The sequence below is a fragment of the Echinops telfairi genome, unplaced genomic scaffold, assembly GCF_000313985.2.
Source record: "Echinops telfairi isolate 266 unplaced genomic scaffold, ASM31398v2 ScPeMD7_3533;HRSCAF=4204_0, whole genome shotgun sequence".
Lineage (NCBI taxonomy): Eukaryota > Metazoa > Chordata > Mammalia > Afrosoricida > Tenrecidae > Echinops > Echinops telfairi.
The window spans coordinates 7,596,859-7,619,493 of NW_022107431.1; the positions used below are offsets into that span (position 1 = coordinate 7,596,859).

Here is a 22,635-nt window from a genome sequence, read left to right on the forward strand (position 1 = left end):
TTTCTTCACACCTACCTTCCTGACTCCCCATGGTCCCCCTTCCCACACTTCTGAGTCTGCAAGGATAGAGGCGGAGGGAGCAGCTGCCCGGCAGCCCGGATCAGTGCAAATGAAGCTCACCTGCGCATGCTGACTAGCACACCTTTCAAAGTGTGAAGACGATTAGTCACCACGTGACTATCCAGAAAACACTTTGCAAAGGTTTAACTGAACCAGGAAGCCACACACATCACCCTGGATGGTCTCAAAATTCCCTTTGTGTGTCTACAAAACGCCCCCTGAGGTTGATATTACACACACACACACACACACACACACACACCCCAAGACCTGAGGTTGAGATGCTCCTTCAGGTTGATATTACACACACACACACACACACACATCCCAAGACCACACACACACACACACCCCAAGACCTGAGGTTGAGATGCTCCTTCAGGTTAGTGTCGATCAGGCATGACTTGAAGGCATCCGCTGCTGGACACGCTGCTTCGCTTGTTTCCCTCCTTATAAAGCCCTCAAGGGCGTCCATCCATCCCCGGCTTCCGCTCAGCCTCTAGCAATGTGCCACCTCAGCCACCTGGCGGCAGCATCTCCCCACGAACTGCATCCAACCAGTCACGGCCCCCAGGGGAGCTTCCCTCCACCGGATTTTCAAGGTTTACAGAAGTAGCCTTTACCGCTAGACCTGGACCATCTCCGCCCCTTACACAGCGGTTGATGAGTAGCCTCAGAACGCTTAGCCTTGCTCAGCAGCAGATAAAGCAGTGGTGAGACCAGGTCAGTTAGCCTGCAGCAAACCAGCTGAGAAGGCTGCTCCTTCCTCGCTGAGACTCAGGTCAAGCCGGCGCCACCCCACAGGACGCGTGCGAGCGTGGTCAGGACCTTCCTCTGCAGTGCCTGGACCCGAGTGTCTGTGTTCTGGGTTGGAGGGCAAGCTCAGACAAACCTCTTCTTTCCAAGTGGCGGGTCCACTTCCATGCCACAAACTCTCTAGCTCGGTCGTTCAGTTTTCTGAACTCAAGGAAATTTGCTAGATTTCTTTCAAATCTCGGTAGAAGAAAGAGAACCACCGTTCCTTGGCTGGTGGAGATGAACAAACCATTTTCCACAAAACTCTGGTGAAGGCTGAGCTTGCCAAAAAAAAAAAAAAAAACAGGATACACACACACTACCACTGAGTGTGGCCATATGGAAAAATCACATTTCCTCAGGAGACTGTGGATGCTCTCTATTTGCCCAAAGTGATTTGCACAGAAGGAGATACATCCCTAATAGACTGGTCACCGGGGAAAATGGTCTTGCTCCTGAATTAGTAAGGTGTATAAATGTCAAAACTGGACTCAGACTCTTTCCCCTTCCTATATTAGCCATTATTTTTTTAAGAAAAGACATACCGAATAGCCATCAGGGTGTGTGCGGTCAGTGATATTTTACAGTGGCTCACCCTTGGGGCAAACAACTTGGCAGCGGCACTGGGAGCCATAAATATGTCTGTACAATTTCTGGGAATTCATTGGTACAATGATGAAATACTTAGCTGCTCACCCACAAGTTGCTGTTTCCACCCCCACCCTGTGGCTCTTCAGAAGAGTCAGCAACCGAGGCAGCAGCTCGGAAGACGCTATGAGACAATTTTATTCTTCACCGGGGGTCGGGGCGGGGGCACGCTGTGTAGAAAATGAACAAACAGGCCCCAGAGATTTAAGAAACGACGAAGGGTGAACTGAGATGTGCCAAGCTGGAAGCCACAGTAGGAGCCGGAGAGTAAGATGATGAAGACCTGTGGGCCAGGTGGCCACAGACCAGGGTTCAAATCCCAGCGCCACCATCTGGTAAGATTTAGTATGCAGCAGGAAGCAGTCCTGATCAGACAGAGGCCTGCTACAGAGGGCTGTTATGCGGACTGAGCTTGGGGACAGCGTGTGATGTGTTTGCACCGGAAAAAAGAGAACTCTCAGTGAATGCTAAGACTCATTTTATCACGGCAGAATCCACAGACCATAAAATGGACTATGCTGTGCAGCTAACACCGCTCTTTCCAGAACATCTCCCTCACTCCAAAGGAAAGCCCGGGTCCCCAGGAAGCGGCGTCATCCTATTCTTCCCTGCCTGCCGTCTTTGGCAGCCACGGCACTGCTTTCCGTCTCCAAGGCGTTGGGATCAATCCTCTATGTGGAATCATTTCACGTCCGGCCTTTTGTGCCTGGCCGATTTCACGTAATGAGACGTTCTTTTTAAAAAATAAGATTTTCAATGTCCATTCAGGCTGCAGCCTGTATGAGAACATCCTTCCTTTTTATGCCGGAATAATATCCCCTTGAAGGAGCCCTGGGGCTCTGCTTTGGGCTGCTAACCACAAGGTCAGCAGTTCGAAAACATCAGCCACTCTGAGAGGGAAAGATGAGATTTTCTACTCTCGTAAGGATTTACTGTCTCAGAAACCCACAGGGGCAGTTCTACCCTGTCCTGGAGGGTCGCTATGAGTTGGCATCGGCTCGATGGCAGTGAGTTTTTGACTTCGTTTTCTTCAGATGCCCAGTCTAGCGGCGCCACATTGGGAGGGCGAGTTTTCTGAAACACACGTGGCAGCACCCCTACTGCCTCGGCTACGATGTAGGCCTTAAAATACGAACCGAGGAGGCTGGAACAGCAGGCAAAGCCCTTCAGTGAAAACAAAGATCAGGATGTGACATTGTACAAGAGGCTAGGTAGCAAAATGAGCCTCTGTAAATCCTGAAAGAGGATCTGTAAACACAGTAGCAGCTGTGTTTTCCAAACGTTCTTTACATATTAAAAATTATTTGGTTATAGTTTTAAAAGAAAACAATAACAGCAACTTGAAAAACCAAATAAACCACAATTCACCCCAAGGAAACTCACGTGGCTAAACCCCACTCTCTGGGATCATGAAAACATTTTATCTAACACTTACACTTTCAGGACCAGGGAGAAAAAAGAATTCTAGTCATGTTAGGGACTGACTCGGTGGCTGTCCAGTCTCACGGACACAAAGAGCTCTCTCACATGGCCGCGGCTGCTCTGGAAGTTTTCTTGTGAACAGGTTTTGGGGACCCTGTGACTGTTCTTTGATTTCTGTCTACGCAGGCACTTTCGGGGCCGGCCTTCTCAAAGAAGCTCAGCTCCCCGTGATTGAGAATAAAGTGTGTAATCGCTATGAGTATCTGAACGGAAGAGTTAAGACCAGTGAGCTCTGTGCTGGGCTATTGACCGGAGGGGCGGACAGCTGCCAGGTAAGCAGAGAGGGAAGTGACCGTGTGAGCTGATGCTTGTCTCAGCCCCAAAGTGCCAAGTTCAACAAGGGTCTGTCAAAGGTTTCCCAGAAACTCTTTGAAGGATGGCCCCAAAAAACGCATTTAGGTAAGCCAAGGTGATTTCTTGGCTCTTGAATTCGAGACCGATGGTTCTTAATTGCCATCCAGTCAGCTCTGACTCATGATGACCCGTGCTTAACACAATGAAACATGACGTTGGTTAGCTCAAGTCCATTGTCGGCAGCGAGTGCCTTCCAACCTAAGAACTCTTCTAGTGCCAAAACGAACAGCATGCTGTCGTAATCCATAGGGCTTTCATCGGCTAATTGCCTGAAATAGGTTCTCAGGCCTTTCTTCCCACTGTCTAAATCTGGAAGCTTCTGTAAAAAAACCTACCCACCATGGATGACATGGCTAGTGTCTGAAAGACTAATGGCTGAGCTCGCAGCAACATGTGGCGCCCACGGTGCGGCCCGCTGACTGATGGACCGGACCGTGGTCCAGAGCAGGAGTAAGAGGCTGGGGCGGCTTCTGTCACTACCATCAACCATGTGTTTCCTGAAATGTGGAGACTGGGACTGGGATGATGGGGTTGCGAATAGGGAAGGAGAAAGGGAAAGCAGGGCAGGACCCAATCACTGTAATTTACCTCTGGGCTTGGGGTTCGCCCTGGCTAAGAGAACCGCACCCCTCCGCCGCCCCCCACCCCCCAATAAGGAATGGGTACCGCATTCGGGGATTCCTCCCTCCTCAGGAAAAGCTACTTGGTGCCATTTATTTGGAAGATGTTGCGCTGAGTACTTGAGTACAGCATGGGTCAGTTGATGCACCGCCTGATAGGGAAGGGGTTGTCAGATAGTGGGAAACCTTACATGTGGATGAGGACGGGACCCCCCCATGAAGATGATGGTGCTCTCAGCTTCACCTGCGTCTCCTCCACCTCTCTCTAGGGTGACAGTGGAGGACCTCTGGTTTGCTTCGAGAAGGACAAATACGTCTTACAAGGAGTCACTTCCTGGGGTCTGGGCTGTGCAAGGCCCAACAAGCCTGGGGTTTATGTCCGTGTGTCCAGGTTTGTCTCGTGGATTGATGAAGTGATGAAGAATAATTAACTGGATGGGAGACAGGCAGGCATCAACTACTCTGGAACCTGGAACACGTGAGGGGATCGCCTGTGTTCAGAAATAATCAATAGTAATTAAAGTCAGACCCTGTCTATTGCTACCATTGATTGCTACACCTCTACATTTTTTATATATTACTAGGGATCAAGTTCCTCGTCAATGGGCTGCCGGGAAGGAAGCACAGGTGTGGCCTCTGTTGAAAATAAACCAAACTGACCTTGACTTGAGTTGACCTTTTTTCCGACCTTCAACCCGTCTGCATTCTTTATTCAGCCCCCGCCCCTGGAGAGCCAGTGTTCCAGAGGGCAGCTCGCACACCTGCAGTGTGCTGGCTCTTTCCACGGTCATCCCTGGCTGAGGATGAACACGTCTCTCCGTCACAGGGACAATTGATTGCTAACAGGCCACCTGGTACATTTACCTTGTCAACTAAAGACAGCTCGACACACACACACCTTTCACGTCTTTATTCCTGGCACCGAGAGGAATGGGTTCAGGGCTGCCACGTGGAGGGGGGGCGGGGGGGTCATGACTACAAGTTCTATTTTTGGGTCTGAAATCCGCTCCTGACGACTTGACGCGAGTCGCGCCCAGGGGACAGACACTGAGCAGAGCGCTGGGGGTGCTGGGACGCACTGGAGGCGTGATGCAAGACGGAGCCACTCGTCCGAATGTTATTCTGGGTCAGATCTGAGTCCAGGCGTGACGCCAGCGGCCTGCCAGGGACAATGAGCACACAGAGCGGGTGGCCGCCCCCCTCTCCCGGCTGCTCGTAAAGCAGCCAGAACACTGGCACGGTGTTCCCAGGCAGCACATAAGCAGCGGCCGGCCGGCTGGGGGAAAGGACGCCTGTGGGGTTGGTTTGTTGTTTTTTCTCCTTGACTATTTAATTTGTTGGTTTGTCTGTTTCGGGACTCAACATATCACCTCAAAAGGCAACCTGGGGGTGAGAGGGAGAAGGTCCCCGGTCGTCTGAGCGCAGGAAGAAGGGCCCAGGGAGCCGAAATAGGGTGGCCTGCAAAGGAAGGGTGGACGCAGCACGGGAGCCTCGGCGTCTGGGTTTATTTGATTGGAAAATACAACCGTCGGAGTGGGCTCTCGGGTGCTTTAAGGAATTGAAAGGTTCTGGCATAATGAGCACACTCGTGCACACACACACACACACACACACACACCACAGTGCCCCAGGTCCTCCACAGAGAGGCTTTCTGCCCTGTTGGTAAGACTCCCCTTTGGTGCCCATTTTGCTTGGCCGCCCACCATGCACAGGGATTCGTGAAAACACCCTGCCCAAGGTGTGCATGCTGGATCCCCAAATGGGACCAACATCCCGTGCCAGGCAGAGGGCCACGTGAAAAGAGCCTACTGTGTGTACGCGCCCCCCCCCCATTCCCAAAGCCCCAGTGACCAAAAAAAAAGACGCAGTCTCTTGTTAGTGTCTATAAAGTCATATATAAAACTGCTACTAATTATCCTAAGCATGGCTATAGTTCACTTTTCCTTTAAATGAAAATGTAAGCCCCTTCCTGAGACCAGGACCAAGTCCAAACACTCAATGGGAACTGTCTGGATTCTCTTTGGGGGCATGGGTGCCCTCGGAGTGCAGAATTCCCACAGGTCAGGGAAAGCTCTCTCGGCTGTTAAGATCGAAGACCAGTGGGCTCATGATCTCCGGGTTTCGTTCATTAAATACAGAGACATGGGTTTGCTACAAGATGGGTCAAAGCTGCCCTGAATCCTTTCAGGACGAAATCCTGATTTTGTTATAAAGAACGAAGCCAGTCCTCGCCATACAGAGACGGTTTCTTGTTCTGGCGGGAACACCGGCTACAGCAAACCTGGGTGCAAGGTGCAACAGAGATGGTGGGGAGAGAAGGAAGGTACCACGCAAGCTTACAGATCTCAGAGAAGAAGAGGGAGCAGGGGCTCAGCGCTGCGGGGTCCAAGGCCCTGGGGTCCATCCCTTCTCTTCCCTTTCTTAGCAGGATCCCCACCGCCCCTCCCTCTGTGGAATCTTCAGAAGATTCCGTGGAGAGCCTCAGGCCAGGATCAGAACTGATGGGTGCTGCACATGGTCACCTGCACCAGGCCTGCAACTGGCACACCTGCTGTCCCCAACAGCTGGCATGAGAGCGGGATGGGAAGCTTCCATGTCTCTGCTCAACCCCACAGGGCAGGGAGCACCATGCGCCCAGATTGGCCACGTGGCACGTGTTCCCAGCAGTCCCGGGGATCACACATCAGAGTGCTCCAACGCAGTGCTGTATTCCCGTGTCTCGTGGAGGATGCGGGGCGCTTGGACTGCAGGCACCGATGGGGCGGACGTGGACGCTTCTCTAAGGCACGTCGTTCCAGGCAGTGTCAGCCCCAAGAGCGCCTTTCCTCCGTCTTTGGCAGGGGCCTCAGAGGTGAGAGCTCGAGACCTGGCCTTTCCTTTTCCGGCCACATTTGTAGGAATACGGGCTGGCCAAACAGAGAAAAGAAGAGAATATTCTTACTTTCCAAGGGCAGAGCATGGGCTTCAAAGACGCTCGCTTTGTAAGCATGCATCGTCGGCGCCGGCTCTGGTCAAGGACACTCCTGCAGAGACCAGACCCATCGCTATTGGGCCGATTCTGACGCTGAGCAGCCCTGCAGGCCTGGCTGGGCCTCCCCAGATGGGCTCCCAGGCTGCACTCTTCCCAGAAGCAGACTGCCCCAGCTTTCTCCCTCAGAGCAACTGACCAGGTCCAGCGCCAACCTGATTGTTAGCAGTCAAAAGCACCTAACCGCTGCGCTACCAGGCTCCTCACTCCTGCATGGTGTCTCACAAAACTCCAATTTAAAGGCAACAAAAACAGAATGCTATAAATACACAATAGTCTCCAAGTTCGTTTTCGGATTTAAAAAACAAATGTCGTCGGCTCTGACTTGTGGTGACATTGAGGGTGGCAGAGGAGAACTGTGACCCATCAGGTGTTCAAGGTCTGGTGCGTTCTGGAAGTACATAGAGGCTACATGAAGATCGTACAAAAACAGAATGGAAAGGCAACAGCATTTCCCCACAAACGTCGTGAGGCCCCCTCGTAGGCCCTTTCTTCTCAGACAGCTCTGGGTGGACTTGAACCTCCAATCTTTTGGTTAGCAGTTGTGTGTGGAACCATGTGTGCCACTCAGGGGCTCCTGGACAGATGCTGTTCATTAGCACCATAGCAGTGGCAGTTCTTTATGGATTCCTACTGAGTAACACACCGTTTACCACTGTGTCTGCCCCTCTTGTTGAGGGCAGAACAAGCATTTTACCAAGCATGATGTCCTTCTCCAGGGACTGGCCTCTCCTGATAACATGACCAAAGTATGTAAGACAAAGTGTCCCCATCTTTGCCTCTAAGGAGCATCCTGGCTGTACTTCTTCCAAGACAGATCTGTTCGTTTTTTGAGATTCCATGGTGTTTTCAATGTTCTTCACCGACGCCATAGTTTAAATGCATCGGTTTTCCTTAGGTCTCCCTTATTCCGTGTCCAACGTTCACATGCATAGGAGGATATTGAAAACCCCAGGGTGGGGGCTGGTGGGGGACTTCGGTCAGGTCACCTGCAGCCACAATCATAACCGCCTTGTTTTTCAACACTCAAAAGAGGTGTTGTGCAACCAAACATCACAATTGTGGGGATGGAGTACGAGCTGCAGGGTTTCCTTCTGCTGCGTACAGGGATGCTGAGTTGGAACTGATCAGATGACACCGACAACAGCTGCCACAGCCACACCTGGTTCTGGAGTGAAGCCGCTGACGCGAATGAACAAAGGTGGCAGAAGTGATGTAATAACAGTACAACCTTTAAAAGAAAGTGTCCGCAGCTCCAGCAATTTGGGGGTGAGGTAGCATTTTCCCAGGGCCGATAGTGACAGAAAACAAAGTGTGCCTGAAACTAAGGTGTGGTCGATTGTCTCATAACCATAGGAACGCTGGACCCCGAACAAGGGAGACCGTGGACAAAGGGATGCTTTTGAACTCGGGTGTTGGTGAATCATCGAAAGGTTCACGGACTTCCAGAAGAACAAACGGATCTGTCTTGGAAAGAGTACAGCCAGCATGCTCCTTAGAAACGAGGATGGAGAGAGTTCATCTCAGGTGCTTTGGACATGCTGTCAGGAGAGGTCAGTCCCTGGCCAAGGGCATCATGCTCAGTAAAGTGGAGCATCGGAGAAAAGAGGGTGACCGTCAACAAGATGGATGGACACCGTGGCTGCCACAGGGACTCCAACATAGCAATTGTGAGGCTTGTGCAGGACCGGCTGTGTCTCATTCTGTGGTACAGAGGGTTGCTTTGAGCCAGAACAGACTTGATGGTCTCTAACAAGCACAGCAACAACAACACGGCAGGCTTAGTTGGTACTTGTACATTTAGTGTTGTTCTTATAGTAGGAATCAGGTATTATTTATGTTTCTTTCCTGGACATCGGCTTCTGAGTTTTAACAACTTAGAAATGCTTCCTTCTCCACAACATCATTTAAAAAAGATTGCACTTGGTTTACAGTTTCCTTTTGTGCTAGCTTTTCGTTAACCTTTAATCAACGTCCAGTGTTTTGTTTAGGATGTAAGGTAGGAATTTAATAGTATCCCCCCACTCCTCCAACCTTGGATGCTCTGTTTTTTCCACACCATTCCTTCCCCTTCCCCGGTGGTTTTGTTTAGGGTACGTTGAATTTGACATAGTACCTGCCAAGCTTTTCCACATCATCCACAGTCTCAGGTAGAGCAATACCCTTGGTTTCAGGCAATAGCATGACAAGTCCGCCACAGAGGGATGCCAGGATGCCTGCGAAGTAGAGAACACGTGCTACTCAGGGGAGCCCACAAATACCACCCACGGAAACCCACAAAGCAGGCTCCCCCCACCCCGCCCCACTCTGGGTGTGGCTGTGCTCACTTATCTTCCAGAGGCCCCAACAACCATCCACGGGCCTCTGTTCCCCCTGACCAGCTCTCCAGGACCATGAATTCAAGGGTTCTCTTCCTTCCCCAAACCTGTGTCCCACCACTGCCCCATGCTCTCAGCATTCACTCATGCTTTTACTTCTCTACCCGACATTAAGAGCATATAATCTCACAAAGATGTCCTCTCCTGCTGCCCAGGGCAAATAGAAGTCACCAGCGAGGAATCCTTCTGCCTTCTTTTCCCAATATTATAACCAAACGGCACCCCCACCCCCTTCCTTTCCCTTCTGTAGTGTTACACTGGGAAAAGAAAAGGAGTCCCTGCGTCAGTCCAAGGTGATCCCTCACCTCTGCCAGTCTTTTCCGGGGCCTCAGGATAGTGACTGAAGCCCTCTAGCTCAGGGCTGAAGCACTTAGCTGGCTCACTTAGCCGTGAACCAGAAGATTGGCACTGGAACGGGCCAGCCACTCCAATGGAGACAACCCAGACGGCTGTTTCTGTAGAGATTGACAGCTCTGGAAAGGCCGTGCTGGGGCAGTTCTACCCTGTGCTGTAGGGTTGGTTTGAGTCAGGATGGACCCAGGGGCAGTGGGTTCGATTCCCCTGGTGCTTCTAAGAGTCCATGAGTGATGAATATCTGTTTCCAGCATCTTCGACCTAAGGGCATCTCCCCAACAACAGCCAGAGACACCCACCCTCTCCTCTTTGATGCGCCCACCCTCAACCATATGTTCCCCTCTGTTTGTTTTTAGAGCCAGGCTTCAGGAGAACCCCGGCAGCTCCCGCTCTCGCCACATCTGTACAGCCAAGTGGGGTGCTGGCAAATGGCCAACAGCTGCTCCCTGGAGAGGCCCTGCCCTGCGGCGTCTGCTGGCTCTGGGGTGTGTTGTTGTCATTGTTAGGTGTTGTCCAGGTGGTTCTGACTCACAGCAACCCCATGCTCAGCAGACTGGAACCCTCCCTGGTCCTGCACCAGCCTTACGATTGTTCTGTTTTTGCCCATTGTCGCACCCACTGTGCCCATCCATCTTGTCAAGGGTCTTTTCCTTTGTGCTGGGGTGGACACCTGGACATGCCAAGCTCCTGCTATCACGTCACAGAATGACAAATCGAGCGGAACCGTGCAACAGTGTGTCCACCTAAAAGGGCCAATTCTGGTTAGGTGCCACCGAGGTGGTTCCAACCCCTAGCCAGCCCATCTGCAGCAGAAGGAATCCCTGATGGTCGGCGCCATTCCCACAATCGTTCTAGGTGAGCCCATGGCTGCAGCCACTGTGTCCATCCGTCTGGCCGGAGGCTTTCTTCTTTGCAGCTTCCCCTCCCCTTTCCCAAGCATGATGTCCTTCTCCAGGGACTGGTCTCTCCAGGACAATGGACAGAAATAACTTCAAAGTCTAGCCAGAATGCTCCTTAGAAATGAAGGTGGCAAGACTTTCAAGTACTTTGGACATGCCATTAGGAGAGACCCAGTCCCTGGAGAAAGACATCATGCTCGGTAAAGAGAGTCTGATCCGGTGGTCCTCACTGCACCAGGCTTGAAGCATCACTGGCTTGGTGAACATGCCCGCCTTCCCTTGGCTGCCATTCCATCCTTTCTGGTCTTCCTCCTACTCTCCTTAGCTGAATCCTTGCCTTCTGCTGCTCCCTCTTCTCCGTTTGTCTGTCTGTCATCAGAATTATATTTCTAAAATTCAAATGTGGTAGTCACCCCCAACTTAAATGCTTCAGGATAAAAAACAACAGCCTTTGTAACCTAGCTCCTCTCTGTCTATCTCTCCAGCCTCACTGGCTCCTGGCTCCACCCCACACACAGCACTCGACCTTTTAGCCTCCTGGTTGCCTGAAGACACATCTTCCTCTTGATGTAGGCCTTTCCCTGACCCGGGGTACCACCCCCTACCTCTCCCTTGGGGAGCTTCCATTCATCTCAGATCTCAACCTACCTATTACTCTCTTCTCTCTGATTTGCCCCTCTTTGACTCAGCTAGACCAGGGGACCCTGTGATCTGCTCTGACAGAGCCCTTTCTTTTCAGTATGTGAGCATTTATCACCCTCAATCGGAGCTGAGTTTTGCAAAGCGTGGCTCTGCACCCAGCTAGACAGAAGAAGGGACAAATCCGCCTTGGAAGAAGGACAGCTAGAAGCCCCTTAGAAGTGAGGGTGGTGAGACTTCACACATGTCATCACGAGGGACCAGGCATTGGAGAAGGGGCTTTACCGCCGTTGGTAAAGTAGAGGGACCCTGAGAAAGAGGAAGACCCTCAACGAGATAGACTGACGCAGTGGCTGTAACGCTGGGCTCGCCCGCAGGAAGGACAGCGCAGGTCCAGTCAGCGTTTCACTTTTGTGCACAAGTTTGCTATGAGTCAGAACTGACTTGATGTCACCGAATAACTGCCCCCAAAATGACCGGGTTTTTTAAAAGCGTGGCTCTCTCCCTAAGCAGACTCTGAGAAGTAAGGGACTGTCTGGGGCGATCGCACCTGGCTCCCCACCTCTCATCCACAGTCCAGCCAAAGGATCTATCTCCTAGATCTGACTGTCGAGCAATGGCTCTTTGAGCCCTGAGCTTTATGACCCATGGCCATTGCGTGCATTAGTTATGTAGTATGTCCTCCTGGACTGAGCGTTTTTATTCAAATTGAACTTCGGAGCAACAAATACAAACCACTCCCTATCAAAAGAACAGGGAGTGGACCTGGGGGAAGGCAGAATAAGGCAGAGGCCAACAGTGTCCTTTGCTGCTGAGTGGGGAGAGGAAGGTGTGTGGTCCAGGTAGCAATGTTGTATCAGCACTTGGTTAGTATTGGATAAAATCACCTTCAAGCTTCCTCACCAAGCTCTTATTCTCTCTATCCTTTGACGAGGCCCATGAAGTTTGGAGTGGGGAGGAAGGTACGAATAAGGTTATGGCCTATCTCTAAGAGAATCTGTGTCCCCAATTCTTTCAGCACGGCGCTTTAACACCAAAGCAGACCGATGAAGAACATCAATAAATGTGGAACACTGAGAAATGCAATGGGTTTTCACACTTGTTTTCAAAACAGGTTCTCTCTGGTCCCATGAGAATGATTGGCCCTGTTCCCTGAATCTATAAAAGGCCCCCAACAGGATTTGGCTTTGAACTAGCACCCAGACGGAGAAGGTCAAAGTGCGCACTGCCCCTCTGAGCCCTTTCACGTGGACTCAGTGAGCAGCACTGACCAGTCTCCAGATTTTATTGGAATCAGATTGGTGCCTCACACCAGAAACTATTGGGATAAGAAGATTAACTGGGGATCGGTCATGGCCAATTTGACTGGAGTTCTTACCGAAGATGATAAGAGGTAGTTCTAGCCAAATGGCTGCGAGTCGGAAGAGCAGAAAGGGGGCTATGATCCCCCCAAAATCACACAATCCTGAACACAGTGACACGCCAAAGTTCCTGTAAAACAAAATAAATACACGTGTGTAGGTGTATGTATATCTAGAGAGAGATTAAACGAAAGAAGGAATTAGATAAATTCAAGAAGGGCAAGCTATGCACTCATAGAAGTAAAATTAAATCTAGTCACATCTTTAAACCAAAAATCAAACTCACAGTGGACCCCGGTGAGTTTCTGAGACTAATTGTTGACAGGAGTTGAAAGGCCCTATTCTCTTGAGGAGCTGCTGGTGGTTTTGAACTGCCGACCATGCAGATCACAGCCCGACGCATCACCACGACACCACCAGGGATCCTGTAATTCCTGATTTGGGGTACTGCTGCGCTTGCCCCTATGCTGCTGGGACTCTGTCTCCTCTGGCTGTTGGCACGCCTGGGCTGAGAGAGTCCCCAGGGTGTCTGCGGTCTGGGTGGGAAGATGTCTTCCAACAGCAGCTCCCAACTTTGCTGCTCTGTGGCCTTCACTCCACACTCATGTCCCTGGGACCATGCTCCTGGCCAGGATTGGTCCACGGAAGCCCTGGCACTGCCTTTTAGTGCCCCCGGCTGCAAGGCCCAGAATGTGGTTAGAGGAGAGGCTGAAACCATGACACAGTGCTGGCTAGACTCAACCTGTGGCCCATACAGGTGTGCTAAGTAGGCCTTCTGATTCCACATCCACAGGCAGAACTCGAGGAGACCTGGGGTTCCCTTCAGGACCACCCACCAAAGGGAAAGCCACCGGCCAACGAGTCACACACATTGCCTGAGTGATGCTGACAGGAGGCTGTGTTCTGCAGTGAAATTAAAAAACCCAAAGCCCCAATAACCAAACCCACTGCCCTCGAGTCAATTCCAACTCACAGCGACCTGACAGGACAGAGTAGAACTGCCCCTGTGGGTCTCTGGGACTGTAACTCTTTATGGAGGTAGACAGCCTCATCTTCCTCCCATGGAGCGGCTAGTGGTTTCAAACCGCAGACTTTGCAGGTAGCAGCCCAATGCATAACCACTAAGCCACCAGGGCTCCTTCCGTGGGCAATAGCATGATGAAAATGTTCAAAATCTTTGGAGAATGGCCAAAACGGCGCTGAAATGTGAAGCAAGCATGAGCTGTTGGAACAACGATGCTAACAGACTTGCTGGGCACAGGGTGGTTGCACACCTTCCGTTTGTAAAACAATGACGTATCTGCAAGCTGCAGTCGAGTGAGGCGCTGCCTGTGCTGCCTTCCCACACTACCGGGCTGAGCATAAACCAGAAAGCCCTCTCTCACAAGATGTGATGAATAGCAACGCCAAAAAGGCAGTGATAAATCAACGCGCATCTTCTTTACTGCTTAATTCAGCCCAGACTGGGAGGCGGCGAAGGCATGGGATCTAGTCCATCATTCTTAAGCCAACTTGAAACATCTGGCGGGTGGATGACTTATGAGGAACTGTGATATTTAAATTGGAATTACCGTAAGGTTGTTGGATACAGTTCTGAATTTACCAAATAAACAATTTCAAAGGCCATGGTTATTCCCAGTCTCCCAAGGGTGGCAACTGTGGTCCTCAGCCATGGTATCCCTGTAAACACACAATGGGGTGGGGGGAGGGAAGAGTTAGTGGTGGGCTGTCATTAACATTCAACAAAGCAACCCAAGATGTTTGCTGGTATCTCACCAGCCCCCCCCCCCACACCAATCCTCACTGTCCTCGAGGGAATGTGGACTCATAGGGACCCTGTAAGGCAAACAAGGACCCCTGTGAGTTTCTGAGACTATAACTCTTTAAGGGAGGAGAACGTCTCATTTTCCTCCCTCGGAGCAGATGGGGGCTTTGAACCACTGACCTTATGGTTAGCAGTCCAATGTGTAACCACTGTGCCACCACATGAATGAACGCCTTGCTAATCTTGTAGCTGAGCTACAGTACACCCTGGGGCCAGCAGCAACAACAGGAAGGACCATCAGTCATATTATCATACGCCTCTAGCAGAATTGATGTATTAGGCTGGTTTTCAGATAGAGATCTGGGTCTTGGAGAGGCGAGGAGGCCTCTATTCTCAAAGTTGCACATTTCTTGGGAAAGGCCAGGGTCCCTGGACTCAAAGCTCTACCTTTCTGATTCTCAACTCTATATTCTTTCTACTGCATTCGGTTGTTTTAGAGGGCAAGGGAATGCTACTCAGAAATGAGCAAGGATTTGCTAGAGGAAGAGGCACCTTGTCTATGGGCTGCTATCTGCATGCCAGTGGTTCAAAACCACCAGTCACTCTGTGGGAGAAAGATGAAACTTTGTACTCCTGTAAACAGTTACGTTCTGGAAACGCACAGGGGCCGTTCTACCCTGTCCTGTCGGGTCGCTTTGGTTAGAATTGACTTGATGGTAATGAGCTTGGTTTAGAGTTGGTAGTCAGTGACATTAGGATAGACAAGATAACAGTGATTCTTTAGGTCCTCTGCTGAACATGCAGAAGATAGCCATTAAGGACCTCGTGTTGATACATGCCAGGAGGCCTGGTGGCTTAGTTGACTACGCAGTGGGCTGCTGACTATGTCAGCAATTTCAACCCACCCGCTGCTCCCTGGGAGAAAGATAGGGTTCCTATGAGTCGGAATCCACTTAATGGCAAAGGGGAAGGTCCAAGGATCGTACATACAGCAATGGCCTGGGAGCAAGATAGTTAAGTGCTTGGCCGCTAATAGAAGTGCCTGTGCTGCACACCTACCATCTGCTCCAGGGAAGATTCATCAGTCTGCTTCGGCAAAGATTCCAGCCTCCAAAACCCCAGGGGGCTGCGCTACGCTGTCCGCTAGGGTCGCTATGAGTGGGAATGAACTTGAAAGACATGGGTTGGGCTTTGATGGTGCACACATACAATGGAGTCTTTCCTTAGCTGTAAAGATGAATGGAATTCTGATACATCCATCTACCACATGGATGCCCTTTGGAAACATGCTGGTTGAAATATCTAGGATGTGCAAGTGGCCACAGTTGAAACTCCTCAGTGGTTACCAGTGGAGGGTGGGAGGGAGAGGATGGGGCCAGGGGGAGGGGGCGGGCAGCTCCACATTTAAGGGGACACTGAGCTTCTGTTCAGGGTGAGGGGAACACCTGGGGGCTGATCCTGGTGCTGGCTGAACAACACAGCACCCATGATAGATGTCAGTCAAGTGTACACAGAAGTATGTGAAAATGGTAAAGAGAATACATACACACATATGTTTACCACCACAAAAACATGGACCTTATAGTATATGTTATACAAAGGGACCTCAAGAAGTTTATGTAAAAATCGGGTTAAAAGAGAATGGAATCTCTCCATCATTATTTAGAAGCTCCCTCAGATACGTTCTTGAAAGAGCAGGGGACTTCACCCAGCAGACCAGGAGAGTCCTGACATGAGGTTGCTTTTTGTCCCTAGCCCTCATAAGGTCTTGAGGATGGGGACTTGGGGGGAGAACCATGTCACTAAGGAAGAGCCATGTCACTTATTGTCACTAAGGGGTACACGCAGAGGGAGAACATGGCCACTAAACCACGTGGTGTTGGCATTCAAGGACACAGCAGAAACTTCCTTTCCCCCCAAAGGGCCCGGCGCTCAAGCTTTTAGCAGGCACTGCCTGGAACACTGTTTCCAACATGTTGGCTGCTCGGCAAATGGTTCTTGATGTATGTGAGGGGGCTCCAAAAAGTCCCTGGGAAAAATTCCATTACCTTTTAATTCCATTCTTCCATGGAACGACTGATGACAGTGGTTTCCCGTTGGGCTACTACCTGCAAGGTCATCAGTTCCAAACCATCAGCCACTCCTTGGGAGAAAGATGAGGCTTTCTTTCTTTCTTTTTTCCTAGAGAACTATTTATTCAATACATTTCATCTTTCTCTAACTTAGAATTTTTCCACTTTACATGATTTTTTTCCCCCTGGAGCTAAATTAGGAACTTGTAGTTTTCTCATAATAAGCACTATGGTGTTCCCATAAACTACATTCTCTGATTTTCTTGTCAGCCTGCTTCAAGGAAATCCACGTATTCAAGATGCTTCCTCGCAGTTTGGCCCATACCAAATGATTGTTCGAGACAAAGATCTGGGCAGCAACCTGAGCTGATGCTTCTGGAGACAGTATAGTCGAACAGCCGAGACCACTGGGTAGCTGAAGAGACCACACGCCCTGAGCCCCCCAGTCGAGTGTGAGCGGAGGACAGCTCATCACTGGACATGCAGCGTTACCAGACAGCACTGGTCCCAAACCATTGCTCCTGCCCGCTACCGCCACAAGGACAGTAGGAATGCCATCCCTTCATGCTCAGCTTTAATCCTCAGTTTCATCTGGGCCCTCATGGCAGATGTTACTCAAAGTTCACACGGGATGCCAAAATGTCCACAAGCCTCCTTGATTTTTTCGCACTGACAGAGATCAGAGGTCGAGCCCATCAATACTACAACCCTGCACTGACTTTGTGATTTCACAAGCAGCTCTACTCTTTGTGCAACTCACTCAACATTTTTCTTGGCCATCTTCAGCCCTTCAGGAGTTACTTCTCTGAGGTCACGATAGGACTGCTTGTCCTTCTGTTGGGTTCGATCTCTGGATGGCCAGAGTCTCCAGGAATCGTTATCAATAACATCAGCAAGAACACTTTCTTTGGTGGTGACATCAGCACCAAATTCAATCTTCATGCCAACCAGTGTACAGGCCTGGGGCAACCACGACTTTTCCAGTGTTTCAAAAATGGCCTGTGTGGCATGATTCAGGATATCCACTTCAGTTTGACCTATCTCAAGTCCAGCAAAGCAAAGTTTGGCAGCAATTAGCTGCTCTTCAGATCACTGTGGGTCCTTATTGACATCATCCTTGAAAAACAGTTCCACTCTGGGTGGGTACAACTCTTAGCCTTCCTTGACGCCAGGGTTCCTTTTGAGAAAAGCAGCAGTTGCTATTCCTCTCCATGGGAATCGTTTCACACTGGGGGCAATGAAAGCCGTTTCCCCCTGTGTCTTGGTGAAAGCAGTTTTGATACCTGCGTCCTGTAACAACTGAAAAATACAACTGGTGATTTTATTGGAAATCGCAGCTTTGCCTTCCAGGCGGCTCTTGCCAGCTTCACCCCCTGCTGTAGTCTGGTCTTTGGGCGGCAGGAGGACTTTCCCTGGGTGCTGCACCAATGCAGAGACTTCTGTTTCCTCCTCGTAGAGCTTTGGACCAAGGACCACCACCCCAGAGGTCACCATGATCTTGAGTAGGCTGGGGGCTGTGACCGCGTTATGTACAGAAGCTGGACTCTGTCTACTGCTGTAAAAAGGCATCGTCTCAGAAACCCACAGGGGCAGCTCTACCCTGTCTGCTAGGGTCTCTGTGAGTCACCATTGACTCGATGGGAGTGAGTTGGGCTTTGATTGTTTTGCTTCTGTATTTCTATACTAGAACCCTATTCAGAAGGTAGAGAGAGTGAGAGTGGTGTAGAGATGGTGGCGTCATGCCCACAGAATGGCAGCAAGATCAACTCATTCACTCATTGTCTTTCTCATTCCCAGTCTCACCCCTTCCCCTTAAAAATACAAGCCCGGGTGCAGTCCAGCACTGACGAACCACCTAACTCTCCTCCAGTTCCTTAACCGTCCCTCCCCTCCCTACGAAGGTGTTCACATGCTTTACCTTATTGTTCACCTTAGATCTGCGTATGTTCACTTGCATATTGAGGATCCATCGGTACATGAAGGTCAAGATGGGTGACCCCACCCCCACCCCAGACAGTGACAGGAGTGGTTGTTCCCTGAGGGTACAGGAGGGGGGAGGGGGAAAGGGAGGGGGGCAGATAGCATCGATGATTGAACACCCCCACCCAATGAGATTGAACAACATGTGGATGTGAATGAATATATTGGAATGTGTAAGGTATGCCCATAAAACTTTCATAAAATAAATAAGATGAAGAAAAGGTCTAAAAAAAAAGATCCAGATTCATCAGTCTCACATGCTTTGGACACGTTGTCAGGAGAGACCAGTCCCTGGAGAAGGACATCATGCTCGGGAGAGTGGAGGGGCAGCTAGAAAGGAGGAAGACCCTCAACCAGATGGAGTGGCACAGGGGCTGGGACAATGGGCTTGGACATAGCACCGATTGTGAGGATGGTGCGGGCCGGGCGGGGTTTCCTTCTGCTGTGCCTCTGGGAAAGCACCTAGCAACAGTGATGCTACTTTGAGGACTAAGGTGCCCCTGGCCTGAGTCCTGGTATCCCCCATCGCCTCATCCGCACGTGAAAGCTGGACACTGAATGAGGAAGATGATAGAAGAATCAGTGCATCTGAATGTGGCGCTGGAGAAGAATACTGACAGGCCCATGGCCTGCCCAAAGGAGAAACCCATCTGTCTTCGAAGAAGTATGACCACAGTGCTCCTTGGTAGCAAGGAGGTCAAGACTTCATCTTGCATTCTTTGGACATGTTGTCAGGAGAGACCAGTCCCTGGAGAAGGACATCATGCTCGGTAAAGTGGAGGGGCGGCGACAAAGAGGTGGACTGACCCAGTCGCTGCCACCATGGGCTCAGGCATAGGAACCATTGTGAGGCTGGTGCAGGAGCTGGGGGGCGGGGGGCAGGGGGAGACTCAATGGCTCCTAACAGCAGCAGCATCTGTTGGCTCAGGCATCTGACAATGACGTCTTCGTCTTTCTCCGGATATGTGGAGAAACCCCGCTTCTCTCCACCATCAGGAAGAGGAAGCGCCAAAGGCCTCTATCCAGGTGTTGTCTGAAGCCTTGTGCTTCCAGGGCCCAGGGGTGAGCAGCCAGTGTCCTAATTTCCCCAGAGCTGGGCCAATGACGCCATCCTTTCCTAGTGCCTGGGATCGGCGGGGATGGCGGCCTTGTCTGAGCAGGAGCAGAGCCATGAAGGCTCAGCCCGCGCCTGGATTTCATCTCCGAGCACAGAACCCTGGCCTTGTGTACGGACACGTCTCGCTCAGGACCAACTGCCTCCCTTGTCCGCTGAGAGGCTGATTGCCCCTGCCTGAACACAGGCGTTTTTAATTAAACAATTAAGCACGAATCAAGAGGCTGAAAGAAGAGAGTCCTGCACCGTGGGTGTTGCGTGTTCTCTTAGAGAACGGCTCGCTGCTGAGAGGGGCCCCAGGCACACGCCACCTACGGCCATCCTGCTGATTCTGACCCTGGCCACCCCAGGTGCTATGCAGTGGAAGGGCCACGGCCGTTCAGAAGCAGTCAAGAGCCAGGCCTTTCTGCAGCAATACCTCCGGCTGGGTTCAAACAGTCCTCTTTTCAATGGGGAGTCGTGTGCCCTGCACCCCGTGCACCAGTCCAGGACTCTTCTAGACAGGCCCGGAGAGAAAAACAGGATTCCAGACTCTGGCTCGAGGCCGGGAGGCCTCCTCTGTCACAGCCTGAGAACATTCTGGCGGATGAGGTCTTTGTCCCAGCTGAAAACACCTGCAGCCTTCACCGAGGGAGGGGAGCTGGCTGCAGAGGGGAGTGGGGGACAGCCATCTGCTCTGGCGGGAGCCGTTGTAAACATGTGTTTATTTAGACTCCACTCTGGCTTTCCGGCCAGCTTGGGCAGGGGGGCCAGGAAATGCTTGCCCACCCCCTTCCTTCAGTGAGCAGGTGGTGCCTGGTGTTTAGGTGGCGGGTAATGGAAAGAGGAGACGCAGTCTGGATGTCCTGGGCCCCGCCAGACAGTGCAAGCTTCCCTCCCCACGTCAGTCGGCAGCCAAGGAGCCTCTTGGGGGCAGTGAGTTTCGGTTAAGGAAGGAAGAAGGGTTCACAAGAGGAGAGTGAGCGTGGCTATCCAAGTCGCCAACCGGAACCAGTGTCGCCAACCTGTGCGCGGAGCTAGTAATCGTGTTGCTGTGTCTCTTCCCGACACCAACCAACCGTCTGCATTTCCGAGAAGAGGAAGGCAGGGGAGAAGGCCACTTGCTACCATGCAGAGAGAGAACTCCAATGTCCAAGTTAGGTACATGAGTTATACGTTTCTAGGCTCCAGATTGCTCGAGAAGGATGCCCCTCAGAGAGGTACAACGACACGTTCGATTGACAACCGAGGCTGGGCTTGTTGGATAGGAAGAGCCCACACTGAAGGCTCCAAATGCAAACACAGGCACCGGGGACAACGTGTGCCCAGCTCAGTGCACACGCACAGAGGAGGCTGCTCCAGTTAGTCAAACATCGTAAAAACGCTGTCAGGAAGAACAGCCTTAGGGAGACAAGGCCCCCCTTGCCTTCATCGGAAAGACTCTCCACTCCTTCTCCACAGCACAGAGGCCAGTACCTAACTACACGGAGGAAACATACAACTTTCCTCTAGTTCTTTAATGCATCCTCCCTACCACTGTCATGATCCCGATTCTACCTTACAAATCTGGCTAGACCAGAGCATGTGCACGGGTACAGGTAAGAGCTGGAAACAGGGAATCCAGGACAGATAACCCCCTCAGAACCCATAATGAGAATAGCGAAATCAGGAGGGGAAGGGGAGGGGGGGGAACCGATTACAATGATCTACATATGACCCCCTCCCTGGGAGATGGACAACAGAAAAGTGGGTGAAGGGGAGACATTGGACAGTGTAAGACATGAAAAAATAATCATGATATGTAAATTATCAAGGGTTCGTGAGGGAGGGAAGGCCGGGGAGGGAGGGGAAAAAATGAGGAGCTGATACCAAGGGCTCAATAGAAAGAAAGTGTTTTGAAAATGATGATGGCAACAAATGCACAAATGTGCTTGACACAATGGATGGGTGGATGGATTGTGATAAGAGTTGTATGAGCCCCCAATAAAATGATTTTTTTAAAAAGGTGTCACAGAAGAGAAGTTTCAAAGACATTCACCAAAAAAGCCCAAACTCACTGCCATTCAGCCCATTCTGGCTCGTGGTGACCCTGTAGAACAGAGAAGGGCAGCCCCTGTGGGTCCCGGAGATAGTAACTCGTTACGGGAGAAGCAAGCCTGTCTTTCTCCAGTGGATCTTTAAAAGCCCAACTTGTAATGACTACACCACACAGGGTGCCACACAGGGCAGTGCCCTCTTGTTTAGCAAAGAGCGACGTGGGAACCCTTCATTTGGTAGCTTAAGTGTAACCATTCCCTACCCACACACGGCCTCTCACCCTCTCAGACCCCATGTGAAGCTCATCTCAGGGGGACTCCTTTTAGTAGCAATGGCACAAGCCACCAGAACAATTTTAAAAGGCCCGTGGAGGTTTTCGGGGGCCTTCGAGTCAGGTCCAGCTCAGCGTGACCCAGGGAACCACAGCAGGACCCTGCCCTGCCCGGGGATGTCCTCCCCAGCGGTGTTCCGCGTGGCGCCCACGGTCACACCTCTGTGTCAATCCATCTCCTATCAACACAGACTCACTCTGCACTTGTCTACTGGGAGTCGGGTGAGAGACCAAGCGGTCTCTCTCTGAATGGGGTCTGTCTCTCTGACGGCGGGGTGGGGGGGTGGGGGGCTCTCTGACTGGGGTTTGGGTGAAGCTACTAGCACCCACTGGAAGGAGAGCCCGACTATTATTTTTTTCGAAGATTCAGGATTTGGAAAGAAGCAAAATCCTGCCTCTGGGAATGTACCACCTACTTGGAGTTTCTGAAATTAAAAAAAGGGTGACCTTCCTCACGGAGGGCCCCCAGGAAGACCCAGGCACCCATGCTTCCCTCTCAGAGAAGCAACAACTTTGCCATTTCAAAACCAGGAGGCTTGCCAACACCTCCCGGTCTGTGGGCACCCCCAGCCAATAAGATGGCAGACGGGCAGGGATAAAGCAAGCTCTTTGTTCCCAGACTCCACTCGGAGCTCACAAATGTGGGTCAGAAGCAGTGTCTCACATGGGGGGAGGCAGCCAGAGAAGTGGCATCTCCTACCAGCAGTCCATTGAAGCGTGGGGGCGGTGGTGCAGCAGG

General features: G+C 51.3%; 2 protein-coding genes and 1 pseudogene across 2 annotated transcripts in view; 1 reads left to right on the plus strand and 2 right to left on the minus strand.

Annotated features, from left to right (window-relative positions):
* PLG (plasminogen) overlaps positions 1 to 4,624 on the plus strand; it is a 51,520-nt gene extending 46,896 nt beyond the window's left edge. Inside the window, exons 18-19 of the mRNA XM_013004482.2 lie at positions 3,112 to 3,257; positions 4,229 to 4,624. Coding sequence (XP_012859936.1) covers positions 3,112 to 3,257; positions 4,229 to 4,390 — 308 coding nt within the window. The 3' untranslated portion in view covers positions 4,391 to 4,624. The remainder of the gene's footprint in view (positions 1 to 3,111; positions 3,258 to 4,228) is intronic.
* An 824-nt stretch (positions 4,625 to 5,448) lies between these two features.
* The window catches only part of SLC22A3 (solute carrier family 22 member 3), a gene marked incomplete at its 5' end in the record, with an annotated part of 125,521 nt that continues 108,334 nt past the window's right edge, over positions 5,449 to 22,635 (minus strand). Inside the window, 4 exons of the mRNA XM_004702092.3 lie at positions 5,449 to 6,865; positions 9,104 to 9,203; positions 12,636 to 12,748; positions 14,190 to 14,298. Of these exons, the coding sequence (XP_004702149.3) occupies positions 6,805 to 6,865; positions 9,104 to 9,203; positions 12,636 to 12,748; positions 14,190 to 14,298 (383 nt within the window). The remainder of the gene's footprint in view (positions 6,866 to 9,103; positions 9,204 to 12,635; positions 12,749 to 14,189; positions 14,299 to 22,635) is intronic.
* On the minus strand, positions 16,652 to 17,964 carry LOC105978528 (annotated as a pseudogene).